General features: G+C 41.6%; 1 protein-coding gene across 2 annotated transcripts in view; it reads left to right on the top strand.

Moving 5' to 3' along the window:
* LOC121954604 (WD repeat containing planar cell polarity effector) overlaps window positions 1–13,226 on the top strand; it is a 91,164-nt gene that overhangs the window by 34,087 nt on the left and 43,851 nt on the right. For both annotated transcript variants that reach the window (XM_042502207.1, XM_042502206.1), the window contains 2 exons: window positions 3,738–3,874; window positions 6,863–7,054. In XM_042502207.1, the coding sequence (XP_042358141.1) occupies window positions 3,738–3,874; window positions 6,863–7,054 (329 nt within the window). The remainder of the gene's footprint in view (window positions 1–3,737; window positions 3,875–6,862; window positions 7,055–13,226) is intronic.

Genomic DNA, 13,226 nt, shown 5'->3' with positions numbered 1-13,226 from the left:
AGGTTATTTTCATAAAGGATTAGTCTATAAAATGTCATAAAGTAGTGAAAATGCAAATCATAACTTAAGAGTCTAAATTGAAGTCCTTAATTTGCTTGTTTTATCTGACCAACAGTCCAAAAAAAAACAAAAAACATTTATGAAAATTTCTTGTTAAATCATCACATTTAAGAAGCTGAAATCAGCAAATATTTGACATTTTTGCTTGAAAAGTGAGTGAAACTATCACGCAATTATCAAAATAGTTTCCTTTTAATGTTTTTGATTTATGGACAAATCATTTCACCTAGAGCCAAATATTTAAAGTCCAGTGTGTAAGATTTAGGGGGATTAATTTTTGTTAGCAGTAAGGACTGCAAATTGTAACCATCTGAAATTTCTCCTGGTTGAAATTCCTTCAGTGTTTGTTGTTCAGGAGGTTTTTATCGGGAGCAGAATTATCCACAAGTCTCTTTTCTTTCCAAAACAAACATTCAGACTGGTACAAACACAAAAAAGAAGTTTTACTTAACAAATCTTCTCCCGATGCTGCTTGTTGCCTTTGGACTTCTGCAGTACAGTGGACGACGTGAAAATGTCCCTAAATAGAGCCAGTGTTTGGTTTGTCCATTTTGGGCTACTATAGAAAACATGGCGGTGCTATGTAGATATAAACATCTCATTCTCAGGTATTTTCAGGTGATTATGCACCAAAGAAAACATACTTATTATATTTATTCAATTTCTGCCAAAATATCCCCCTAAATCCTACACACTGGACCTTTTGAATGAACCGTAGTCACTGTACAATGACAGGGAATTCGTTTACATTTTCGGAACAGGATCTGACAACTTTCTAAAGCAGAGAGGTTACAGTATCTGAATGCTGAAGAAAATCCTCTTTCTGATTTGCACGCCTTCATCTGAATGTGAGGCCTGCTGCGTTTTTGTCTCCCTGAGACAACAAGCAATTGCAGCCAGATGTGTTTTTATTTCACAATGCAACAAAGCGGGCTTACCGTCCCCTCGTAAACTTTGTACGTTCAATGCCGGTTACCTTCCTGTTTCTGCCATGAGCGCCGATTGCATCATACAGAGCAGTAGATTACACATATTTTACACCATCAAAGTATTACCGGCTTCCTTTGGCCGATGGCTGGGCCAAGCTGCGCATATGCTCCACGATTAAGCATCCTTAAGTGATTTTTCATAGCCGGTTTCATTTACCCGTGTTTAAATGTGCTTTTGGTTAAGCCCATTGGCCTCTTATGTCAACATGCTGCTGAGGAGATGGCATTAAATGGATTTAGGGGACTGTGTGTGTGCGTTTCTGTCTGTGTGTGTGTGTGTGTGTGTGTGTGTGTGTGTGTGTGTGTGTGTGTGTGTGTGTGTGTGTGAGACCATGTGCGTGCTTTAACATATTGTAGGTTTGTTTTATGCTTGTGGGTTTGAGTTTGTGTATCTGAGAATACAAAAAAATGGTTGCAGGCTTGCTTGTATGAATGTATGTGTTGCTTTCTGTGCATATCTGTGTGTGTGCGTGTGCGTGTGCGTGTGCGTGTGCCTGGGTGTATCAGGGTGGGTCATGAAGGTCTGGCCCTTAATGCCAAATCAGCCACCTGGTCCCAGATTGGGCGGCAGCCTGGTTTCATATCCCCTCCTTCATTTGGGAATGAATGGGATTAAACCTAATCCCGTTTATAGACACCCATAGAAATCAATACTAAACTGCATTTAACTTGATTTGTCTGTAATCTATTACAAAGACGCTTACTATTGCATTAAATGCTGTTTCAGGAAGCCATGGCATCATTAATGGCTGTATTTTACGATGGTTTTAAGCCTTGAACCAGTTTTCATTACAAATGCTTCATAATCCAACTTCAACATGAGGACAGACTGACTCAATTGACCTGATTTAAGATGCTAGTTTTTCTGTATTTCTCAGCGATGTTTCACTCCCCTCTTGAATATTTGCATATTAATTTGAAATTTTCACACAACAGGGTGATTTGAAGTGTAATCATACCAAATACCCGCACGTTTATAAATACACACATGCCACGGCTAATTGGCGGTTAGATTTCTAAATCTCGGGGTGCAGCCTTACTCGCTCAACTCAAAGCAGGATATCTGAGAGACATGTGTAACAACCCCCCCCCCTTTCCATTTAATTGGTTTCATAAACAGATTAATTTGAAGGAGAGGGGGGCTTAATTGCTAATCAGCGTTTCCATGCAGCTCCTGAAGAGTTGAACAGGATCAAGTGTGTTCTTCTACCACAAAAAGGCCTTTAGAGCCTGCAGTACACTGACAGGGGAAGAGACGAGAGAACAGGGGAGGAAAGAGATACAAAGAAAACGAGAGGCAGGGCAAAGAGAGGATGCAGGAGAGAGAGGAGGAGAGGAAAAAAGAAGGGAAATTAGGTGAAAGGGAAGGAAAGAAGAAGTAAGGGAGAGGAGAAGAGGGAGAGAAGAGACGATGAAACCTCTGTCCTCCCACTCTAAAGTAGTGGATATTAATAATATAATGAAGTGAAAACATAGAAGAGAATATTCATAAACATTATCAGAATCTAAATTGATTGTCAAGTGCAGAAATGTTTGAGAAAATAATTCACTGAAGTTGCATCCAAGGCATCAGGAGAGTAAAATAAAGATTCACAAACTCACAAAATACAGACTTAATGCAGCAGAGAGCTGGAGTGTGAAACTTAATGTTGCAACACATTGACTCCACTATGTTCCTATAAATGCATTAAGTTAATTTTATTATGTTTCTATCACCTTTGTTGACACTGATAGGCTAAATATATATATATAAATAAAATAGGCCTTCATCAGTATGAGCTGCAGTAGTCTATGTACACTCTTACACGAAGGCTGAATTGTTCAGTCATGCAGTGACAGATAGATAGAGAGGATGCTGCATCTTCAACATAAAAACTTCAAAGTAAAACAAGAAAACTGCACAAAACTTAATCACAAAAATGAGAGCAATTTAAAACAGGTAAATCCTTTAACAAATATGTAACATGTTAGTGAAGATTCTCAGTCATCCAGGTCAAGGTGATTTTAAGTGCTACATTGTAGGCAACTGGACTTGCTTGAGTGTCTTGAAGAGGTTTCATCTCTCATCCGAGTGTCTTCCTGAGGACTGAAGAGGACGCTTGGATGAGAGGTGAAACGTCTTTCAGAAACTCAAGCAAGTCCAGTTCCCTGTGATAGAGCGCCTAGAATTTATTACATAACAATAAAATTAACTGTAAAATGCTAAAATGTTAATTCATTCTGCTTGGATTTAAGATTTCGAGATTGTAAATTTAGAAAGTCAGTGTTTACTAAGGAAGTTAAAGGGAATTTTTTGGTGTGGCTGTATGGGGTACCTATCCATGGTCAGTGTATTACCTAAAAAAGATGTAGTAGTACTACAGTTTGCTTGAGTTTTTAGTGACTTTGGTGAATGCGAACTAACCCTTTAAAACGCCAAAGTCACACAATAAGACAAACAAACAGACCAGCAGCTCCCATATTCTGTGAAGTAAAATGATTGTTTTTGTCAAAGGAGCCTGGTGGCTTCAAAGAGAGCGAGGTGAAACATTAGAAAATACAATCGAAACCCACAATAGAAGTAAACAGTATGTGATTTATGGCATGTAAGGAGATGGTGAACTTTTTATGGATCGCCTCAATGATACACAGTCGTATTTTGTTTTGAATGATGACATCCATTGACATTTGTGGTGATGTCATTCCCAGCGGTGCTGAGCGATCGGCTGATTCTGGTGTCCCTCCCGGAGCAGAGCCAGGTGGCTGCAGTCTACCTCAACCAGAAGAACCAGGACTCCCCAGAGGCTGGCAGGCGAACAGACAAACTCTCCCCCTCTGAAATCAAGGTACAGTGGAGCGCACTGATGGAGTCTGCATGAGCTATGTGTGTGATTTAGCATTTGTGTGTGTGCATTTAGGCCATTGTTTCTAAAAAAGAGAGAGAGAGAGAGAAAGCAGAGACAAGAAAAGAAAGGCATTAACATGTCATTCTGAATCACCGTCCAACTCTATTCTTCATCGTACCTGATGATGGCCAACATTTCAAAAATGTTATTCTTGTATTTCTTTCATGCTTAATCCGAAGAGGAGAGTACACTTTAGTCACATGTTCTGTCAGTAGCAACACACACCAAGAGCCATTAAACTGTTAAAAAAATACTAGAAACATGCTATATAAGGTAGAATCTGATTACTTTCAATGTAAATTTTATCAAATCCAAATTGTACTAACCCTTTAAACCCACTCTATTTGAATCAAAACACACTAACTGAGTCTTTCCTACATCACTGACCTTTTTTACCATGACAATTAAAATAAAACACGGTTTGGAAAGTCTACTCAGAATATTGGCTGTTAAATAAATCGGTATTACTTGTATATACAAAGTGGCAACCACTGTAACACTAAAATGCCCAACTTAACAGCAGAGATAAACATGTTTACAGCCTGGTATAAAAAAAAATATTTTGTCTCTATAGCTGATTTCAGCATTCATGACAATCAGTCGGATCAACCCTCCGTCCTCCACATCTCCAGCCTCTTGCCAAAATTTGGTCACTTCTTGCTCCAATAAACCGAGGTGATTACAGCCGTAATGCTGAACTTGAGGCTACAAAACCTACAATGGGTGGCGTCACTGTAGCATCGTCCATCATTTTTACAGTTTATGGTACGTACATGACAAATGAGGACTTTGGTTATGTCACTTATCTAACATTTAACTTATTATCAAGCAATGTGGAATTAGCGAGGACGTAGCTTGTAATTTTGGTGGTTAACCAGATAGCTGCCCGCTGTCAGGATCTATCCTGATATTTCTGTGTGGATTTTTGGTGTCCGTCCATCCTCTCTATGTGGCCTAATACAATTAATAAATGATAAATGTTTGTATTTTTGAGCACAACAGGTGCTCAAAGTATGCGTAGGTTCAATGTAAACACCATGTGCCATCTGTGGTGTAAGTATGCCTCCAACTCTCTCCGTCTTTCCTGTTTCTGTCTATTAATCTCTCATAAAGGTGTGTATTGAGAGGCAGTGTGATCTGGAGGTGTTTGTGTAGGTGTTAGTAACAGGTCTGATTATGCTCCGTCCCGTTCTTCCCTCCCCCAAAAACAAACCTACACTGTGTCCTCCGTCACTCGCTGGCTAACCGCTAACCCTGGCATTATCACATTACTGCCAGGCCCTTTTGTTAAGGTGTGTGTGGGTGTGTGTGCGCGTGCATGTTGGTGTGTATAAAAGCAATCGTACCCGGCGTGCGTCTGTCTCCAGAAGTAGAGTCCTGATAAGACACCCCCCTCCTCTCCACCACCACCACATATTGTACACCCCACACCTCTGTCAATGCATGTGCATGCAACCTGCGACATACACACACACGAACGTGTGCACACGCGCACACCCGACTCCCCATCCCCCATAACAAACACACACATGCACACACACACACATACACATCGCCCTGGTCCAGTGGGCTAAGCTGGAGAAGGGAGAGTGGGGGGCGTTGAGGGGGGGCTAAACTAATCCGGCCCACAGAAAGTGGTTTTTGATTATTGCTGACCAGCAAACGCCAGCAGAAAAAAAAAGAAAAAAAAAAAAGAGAAGAGGGAAGAGATGGGTAGGGATGGTGGGATGGAGGGGGCGTAAGGGGGGTTGAGATAGTGTGTTATTAACCCCGTGATTTTCTGATTTTTTTTTCTTCTTTTCCATTTCTAATCTGTCAGTGATCTCCCGTTCAGCTGTTTGGGGCAACTCTTTGTTCCCTTTATCATCAGATGTACTTCCATCATTTTAATTCATCTCGGTATTTTGTGTCCAAGGCAAATCCTCCCGCCCCCCCCACCCAAGGGGGCAAGGAGGGCAGACATGGACCACTGAACCTTCAGCTTGTCGATTTACTAATTTCTGCATGTTTCTCCTCTTTTAAAGTCATTTTTTTTGTACCGAGGTTCATGTTTATGACGTATTTCAGCTTTTACAACATGCCTTTCTGTCACACGTGTGTGTATAGTTTTGTATGTGCTAATGTGTGTGTGTGTTAGCCATCGACTCTGGTAGCTGGTTCATTGTGTTAGTGAGTGTGACTGGAGATAAAGTGTATGAAAGGCCTGTATATGGGGCTCCGTGTGAAGAAGGAATGAGCTGTGGTGTACATGAAAGGCAGGGTCACAGTGTAAGACCTGCAATTTCACCTGCGTTAAAAGTGCTTCTGGATGGAGCACTGTTTGTTTAATGGTGTGTGTGTGTGTGTGTGTGTGTGTGTGTGTGTGTGTGTGTGTGTGTGTGTGTGTGTGTGTGTGTGTGTGTGTGTGTGTGCACTTCTCATACCAGTGCCTCTACATGTATGTACATGTGTATTTGTGTGCATACATGCATGCATTCATGTCTGTGTGTGTTTCTGTGCGAGTGTGTGTGCCCCCCACCCCAAGCGCCACGAGAGCTCATTACTGTGCGTCTCTTTGTTGTGGCCCGTAGAGCGTGGCGGACCTTCCCAAAAATATGCACATCACTAAAACAACAAGCCCGACAGAACAAAAAACACACACATTAATAATGGAAGCTAAAAAACAACCTTAGATATCAACAAAAACAGGATGGGGGAAGGACATGAGTGATTTTTTTTGGGGGGTGGGGAGGACTGCAGATGTAGAAGTTTCAGAGCCCTCAGGTGTTAACACACCAGGTAGGTGAATCCAGATCACTGAGACACTCTGAAAACTTCAGGTCTTCATAAGATATGCTTTAAATCTGTTGATCTATACTGTCTGTTTATATTCTGACTGTACTGCCCATTTTCCACAATCCATTCTCGCTTTTGTGTTTCCATGTGCAGGTGTTTTCTGTTGAGGCGAGCGGACGGGGTCGTGGGCTTCGTAGACGTGTGTGTCTCAACCGTCTCCAGGATGTGGCGCTCTGCTGGTGGGACCTGGAAGAGTCTGGTGAGGAGCTGTGGCCCTGGACTTCAACAAGCACGCACAGGAACAACCTGGTCCTGCTCAGCTGCTCACCTGCTGAAGGACTCAAGGTACACACACACACACACACACAAAAGAGAGTACAAGTCACCAGGTAAAGCCAGTATACACTATGCGATTTTGGGCTGTCTCTGTCAAAAGATGTCCTTCGTGAAAGAAACATGCCGATATCTTTGGTGATGGCTCGAAGACGGTCGTCCTACGTCACTTAGTGAGAGAGATTCAAGGATGGCCGTTGTCATGGTTGTGGAATAAAATTTCTGACAGTGGGTGGGCTTTCCTCAAATTGTGCAAATTAAATTGCGGATGTAATGTACGTCTGATAGAAACACGTCAATTTCTAAAAAACATTTATTGCAAAAAAGTTTTTACGCTCACATAAGGTGGTATTTCAGGCGATTCGAAAAAGCCATATTTCACAGCCCTGCAGTGGAATCGCTATTTCTTACTGTTATAGGTCACAGGATGTCTGTGCACTTGTCGGTAGAAACTGGCTCTTACAGGCATGATGCAGCAGGTGCTACAAGAGGTGTTATTGCATCACATAACATATAAGTTGAGCAGATCATTGTAAAGTTTTGAATCCACAGTTCCTCCGTGAAATCATGGACTATCACCTCCCAGAAATCCCTGATACGAGGTCTCTCCCACATATAAGGGCTCGCCCTTCCATTATCGCTCACATAACACGCCAAGTTCACCTGTTTCGATTGGAAATAATGACAGCTTGTGCGGTGGCTGCAATAAAAATAAAGCTGCTAATGTTTTGAACGTCCATCGTCATGCTTCTTAGGCTGTTATCACGAGAGGAGAAGTCGCACAACATCATTCAAAAATATTGCTTATGTTTTGTGTTAATCTTTGATGGAAATTTGGGATTTGGTATGACCATCTTTCTGTGTGACTGCTGTTACGTCCTACAGTACATCTACTGACCAAACAATAGAAATGCAGCATGAAATGACGCGCTCTATTAGATCCATGTTGCGTAGTGTAGCTTGAACTAAACTTATAAGATTTATAAAATGTCACCGTCTGCAGGAGGCTTGTGGGGTTACTGCGTCAATGTCAGGTGGCAGCACAGATGGAGATTTTTTGGGGGATGCAGGCGACGTGTCCACCTCGATATTTAGAACGTGTGTTTGTCTCCACCAAACAAAACATGAAAGTAGCAGGGGGCTTTTTTTTTGACAAAATAGACACTTACACCACAAATTGATGCATAAAATTCACCAGAATGTAAATGTTTGATACTCAAAATTTTCTGACGCAGGGGCTTCAAGCCCCCTTGTCATGTGTCCACCCTTAACGTTTAAACAAAACCCACGCCCTTGGTTGGGTGGCTGGTCTGCTGCAGTAAGCTGTAGGGTTCTTGTACAACTGGAGTGAAACTGGAACAATTTTCTAGGCGATAACTCGAGTATGTTCTCAGTGAGTGTTGGCTAGCAGCTATACTCAGTTTCCAAATAAGTGATTTGTTTTTATATTTGCAGAATTGGAGCATTAAAGGCCAAAAAGAAGCTCATCCCACTGAAATGTGAAATGTGTCCCAAATATGACTCGACTGTTTTCAACATGGCAGCCAGGTCACAAATGTTTTTTGTTTTGTTTTTTTTTTTTACAGCTAAACAGTACACTAAAATATGTTAATGACAATGTTTTAGGCGAGAAACAGGCCGTGCAGTAACAGAATACTGATTCATATTTGACCATTGCGACCTAGTGTGACAGTTAGACCTGAGTTTGGTCTGGGTTCGAGAGAGAAGAGGGGGGCAGGTCTTTCTCTTGATGTACTTTGATGCTCTTTGTGTCTGTTGTTGCGACATGGGTGAAAATATGAAAATGAGGAAAACCTGTAGTTTGAGCAACAGCTTAAGAGCCAGCAGAAATGTTCACTGTGAGGGGAGCAGAGAGATTTAGGCTCTGGTTAGGTGGAGGGAAGTCCACCACAGTTCATCCGCACATACTAACCACATTAATATGATACAAAGTTTGTTGAAAATCTGCAAATTATCCCTTTAAGATTATAGTTTTCCCTCTTGTTGCTTGTTTCTGCCTCCTTTAGCAGTTGGTGATGCGAAGGCCTCGACAGCGTTGTTATTGTTTTTGCAGGAAACACTAAAAAAAGGTCCAGCTCACTTTCTCTTTATAATGAAATCAAAGCTTTTTTCATCAGCTAGAGAGAACGAGCTTGGATTCAGATTCAGGAAACAAATCATTTTAGATGTGGCCCAACATACAGTGCAAAACAAACCGGAAAATAAACGTACAGCATGTGTTCATAATAAAACTATAATTTAGTATAACACTGTGTGCAAAGATTGATAGTGTTTATGTAGATGTACAGGTCATTACCTTCCCTTTTATTTAAAATGTTAATGGCAGTTGTAATGAAGGAGTTTTTAGGTGTTTTTCTTGACAAAGGGGACTTTATAGCAGCGACCTGATGGTAGTAGCTAGAGAGGTTTATGCAGAAGGGGAGTGGGATCTCTTGTAATGTGACTGGCTGTCCTTTCAGCTGTTTGGGGATAAATCTCACTAATAATACAAAGATTAAATACAACAAAACAAGTAATGACATTGCACAAGTGCCTATAATAAAGTTTTTATCTTTAACCCTTTTTAAAACCTTTTTCCGTGCTGTTTAAAGCCTTAAACTCAGTAAACAATCATACCTCCAGCTGTTTAAATTTATGTTGTTATTTTTGCACATGCACACACACCTACTCACACACACACTGAGGCCACATAGTAAAAAAGGCAACAAAGCCACTGTTGTGAGTGGAGACCTGTGTTGTCCTGGATGGGATTGGGGACGGTGTGTTAGTCACCTCAAGGGTGGCACCTCTGTGTTGCACCTCCATGCATCACCATATGAAAAAAGCGAGGAGAAGCTAAGCTGTGGTACAGCGTGAAGAGGAACGCCTACACACTTACACACACACACTCTCACACACACTCGTCTTAGACACACAGCCTCATGGCCTCTGGCAAAACCCTACCCGTGACCCGATTCTCTGTCAACGTAGGATTGTCCTGGTGCCAAAAGCAGATGAAAGATCCCAAATTACCGAACTGGGCTTAACTCTACTCCTCATACCGTGTTCCCCGGTAAACATATGCAAAATATTTCACCACACCAGAGAGAGAGGGGAGAGACTCTGCGAGAGGGAGGAAAGATGAGCGTTACCAATTGCATGCTAGGAAAACAAATTCACGCAGGAGAGAATGAGGGAGGGATGGGAGCTGTGGGGCGGGGGGGCACATGAATATTGAAATAAGCAAAGCAGATGCTGTTCGCTGCTTTTACCGCTTCTTGTTTTTGGAACGCTCTTCACATTTATCACACTCCTTCACCTAGTTTATTCTCTCTGTCTCCTTCACCCCCCCTCTCCTCCTCCTCCTCCTCCTCTCCTCCTTCTCCTCCTTCCTTCCTCCACGCTTCAAGAACATTAAAGTCTCTTCGTGGGGCTGCGGCATCGCGCTCTAATGAAAGCGTTTGTTGTCATTTTTCAGATGCGCGGTGTGAAATTAAGCGAGCAGTTTATGTAAGAGCCGTGGCGGGAATCAAACGCCGGGCACACATCGGGAGACGCCAGCTACTTCAATCACTTCAAGCTCATATATATGTTCCTTTTGTTCAGTTCGCTATCTGCCGCACTAAGCCAATTTTCTAGCCAGTCTCTCGGCATTTAAAAAAGTCTGATTTCTTTCCCTATGTGGTCTTAATTCGTATGCCCCCCCCTCACGCTGATAAGTGGAGCCACGGCATGCAGGGGGGTGGAGGGTGGGAAGGAGAGAAAAACACATACATAGTTCGTTTTTATGCATCCAGTTAACATTTTTAATTATCCTTCCTTCATGCTTCCCTCCCGTAACCCCCCCCCTCACAAACACAAACACACACAAGATCCTGGAATTTAATAATCTTAATGAAAACACCAGATGAATGTTTTCTTGCTTTTTTTAAAGTTGATTTTTGGTTTTTATATGTGTGTTTGTGAGCATACTTTTTTTTGTTTGTTTTTTGAAGCGTTTGCGATCCTGTTATCTGTCACCAAACAGTTTCTCTTCAGTCGTTTGATCTGCATTTGTGAATTCTTTTAATTATTTGTGACTTTAGCACTGTCTAGCATGGATTTTTTTTGTTATATATAATTATATAGCAGTTAAATATTCCTTCCCTTAACCCCTCCCATAAACACACACACACACACACACACACACACACACACACACACACACACATACACACGTACACACATATATCCTGGAATTTAATTATTAAAAAACAACAAGAAAACAGTTATCTGGTGCTTGGTGGTTGTATGTGTGTCTGTTTGTGTTTGTCAACATTTTTAAAAATTTGCGATCCTGTTATCTGTCACCAAACAGTTTCTCTGCAGTTGTTTGATCTGCATTTGTGCTGTTTTTTAACTATTAGTGAATCTAGTACTGCATGGGATTTTTCATCTGCAAAAACCTAAACAGATTGTCCATAAAAGACAACCTTAGCTGAAAAACTTTCTATAGAAGGAATATATAACCTTATAGCAATTAAAGATTTCCCTCCCTTAACCCCTCCCACAAACACACACAAGTTCCTAAAATTTAATAATGAAAACACCAGATGAATGTGTTCTTGCTTTTTTGAGTTGATTTTTGGTGGTTGTGCGTGTTTGGGAACATACTTTCAATCTTTTTTTAAATTTTGTTTTTCAAAGCATTTGTTATCTGTCACCAAACATTTTCTCTGCTGTTGTTTGATCTGTATTTGTGTTGTCTTTTAATTATTAGTGACTTTAGCACTGTGCAGCATGGGATTTTTCGTTTGCAAAAACCTGAACACATTGTCCATGAGAAACGACCTTAACTGAAATAATGTGTATGGAGGGAATATGTAATTGTAGAGCATTTTATACTTCAGCTCCTCTGCAACTGCTATAATTTAGAGTGCATTAGAAACTAAAATAGCTGTATAAAATGGTAAAATTTGCCTCCAAATGTAAAAAGCTACAGCCTAAATGTGCAGAATTGAAGCATTTACAGCAGGAAGCACATTTCCAGCAATGCACTGCAATTACCCCCAAGCTCCAGTTCTTTGTAAAAACCAAGCTGCTTCCACAGTTTCGGGTCCGGTGAATAATGTTCCCTCTGTGCTACAATTATGTTCAGTGGTACCAATTATGGCAGTTAAGGTGTGAGGAATATTTCTGTTAGTAATCCCGCTGCGCCTGTGCATTTTCTCACATCAGTCCCTCAACGCTAACCCTAATTCAAACACCTAAAAACTTCCCAGTCCCACCCCCCTCCCCTCCGCCTCCCTCCCCGACATCCCTTCATCCCTCGACTCTCCTCCGAGTCCCTCCGTCTCTCTCTGCCCGTCTCTCCCTGTCTTTCTCTGCTCCGTGAGCTGGAAAATTGGCTTCAAAAGGCCACTGCTGTGAACAAGGGCCAGCCACACAGTTGGGCCCGTCCGCTTTATCTTTCACGCCACGGAGGGGAAAAAAAGGTGCCGGCGAGAGAGAGACAAGAAGAATGGAGAAGAATAGTTTTGACCAGTCACTGAAACCAATAACCAGGAGAAAGCTACTTACTAGAGGCCTCTCTCTCTCTCGCTCTCTCTCTCTCTCTCTCTCTCTCTCTCTCTCTCTCTCTCTCTCCTTGTCTTCCTCCCCGTGTCTCCATCCTCTCTCTCTCTCTCACTTCCATTCTCACTCTTTCTCATCATCTTTTGTGCATATTTCTGTCTGTCTGTATCCCTCCCTTTCTGTCTCTCTTGCACATCCTTTCACTCACTTGCTCGCTCCCTCTCTTGACCTTATTCATCATTTTCTATTTTATGCTCTCAGAACTGGGGAATACAGCACGCTAACATGCCACAGTATATCCTGGAGAGTTCACAGGCAAACAAAGCTTTGCTTTTATGAATATATTCAAATGACACATGCATGCTGTATTTCCAAAGTCCTTTTTCTCCACTTCTTTTAAATGCTGGCTGTTGTTTTGACTTCCAAAGTGTATTTGGGCTTCATTCATGCAGTAGTTTGTAAAACAGGAGTGAAAATTGTTGCTTTAAAAATGATAAAAGAGTTGGAAATGTTGCAAATAGCCTCAAGCAGTATTGAAAGATCAATGCCCAGAAAACTCTTCTCGTATTCATTCCTACCAGCATTTATATTTAAGGTCCGTGGCAGAGTTCATACATGAGTCAGCTGCAGA

Source organism: Plectropomus leopardus, chromosome 15 (genome assembly GCF_008729295.1).
Source record: "Plectropomus leopardus isolate mb chromosome 15, YSFRI_Pleo_2.0, whole genome shotgun sequence".
NCBI classification, from domain to species: Eukaryota; Metazoa; Chordata; class Actinopteri; order Perciformes; family Serranidae; genus Plectropomus; species Plectropomus leopardus.
The sequence above is the reverse complement of the archived record's forward strand: the minus strand, read 5'-3'. Positions and strand labels throughout refer to the sequence as shown.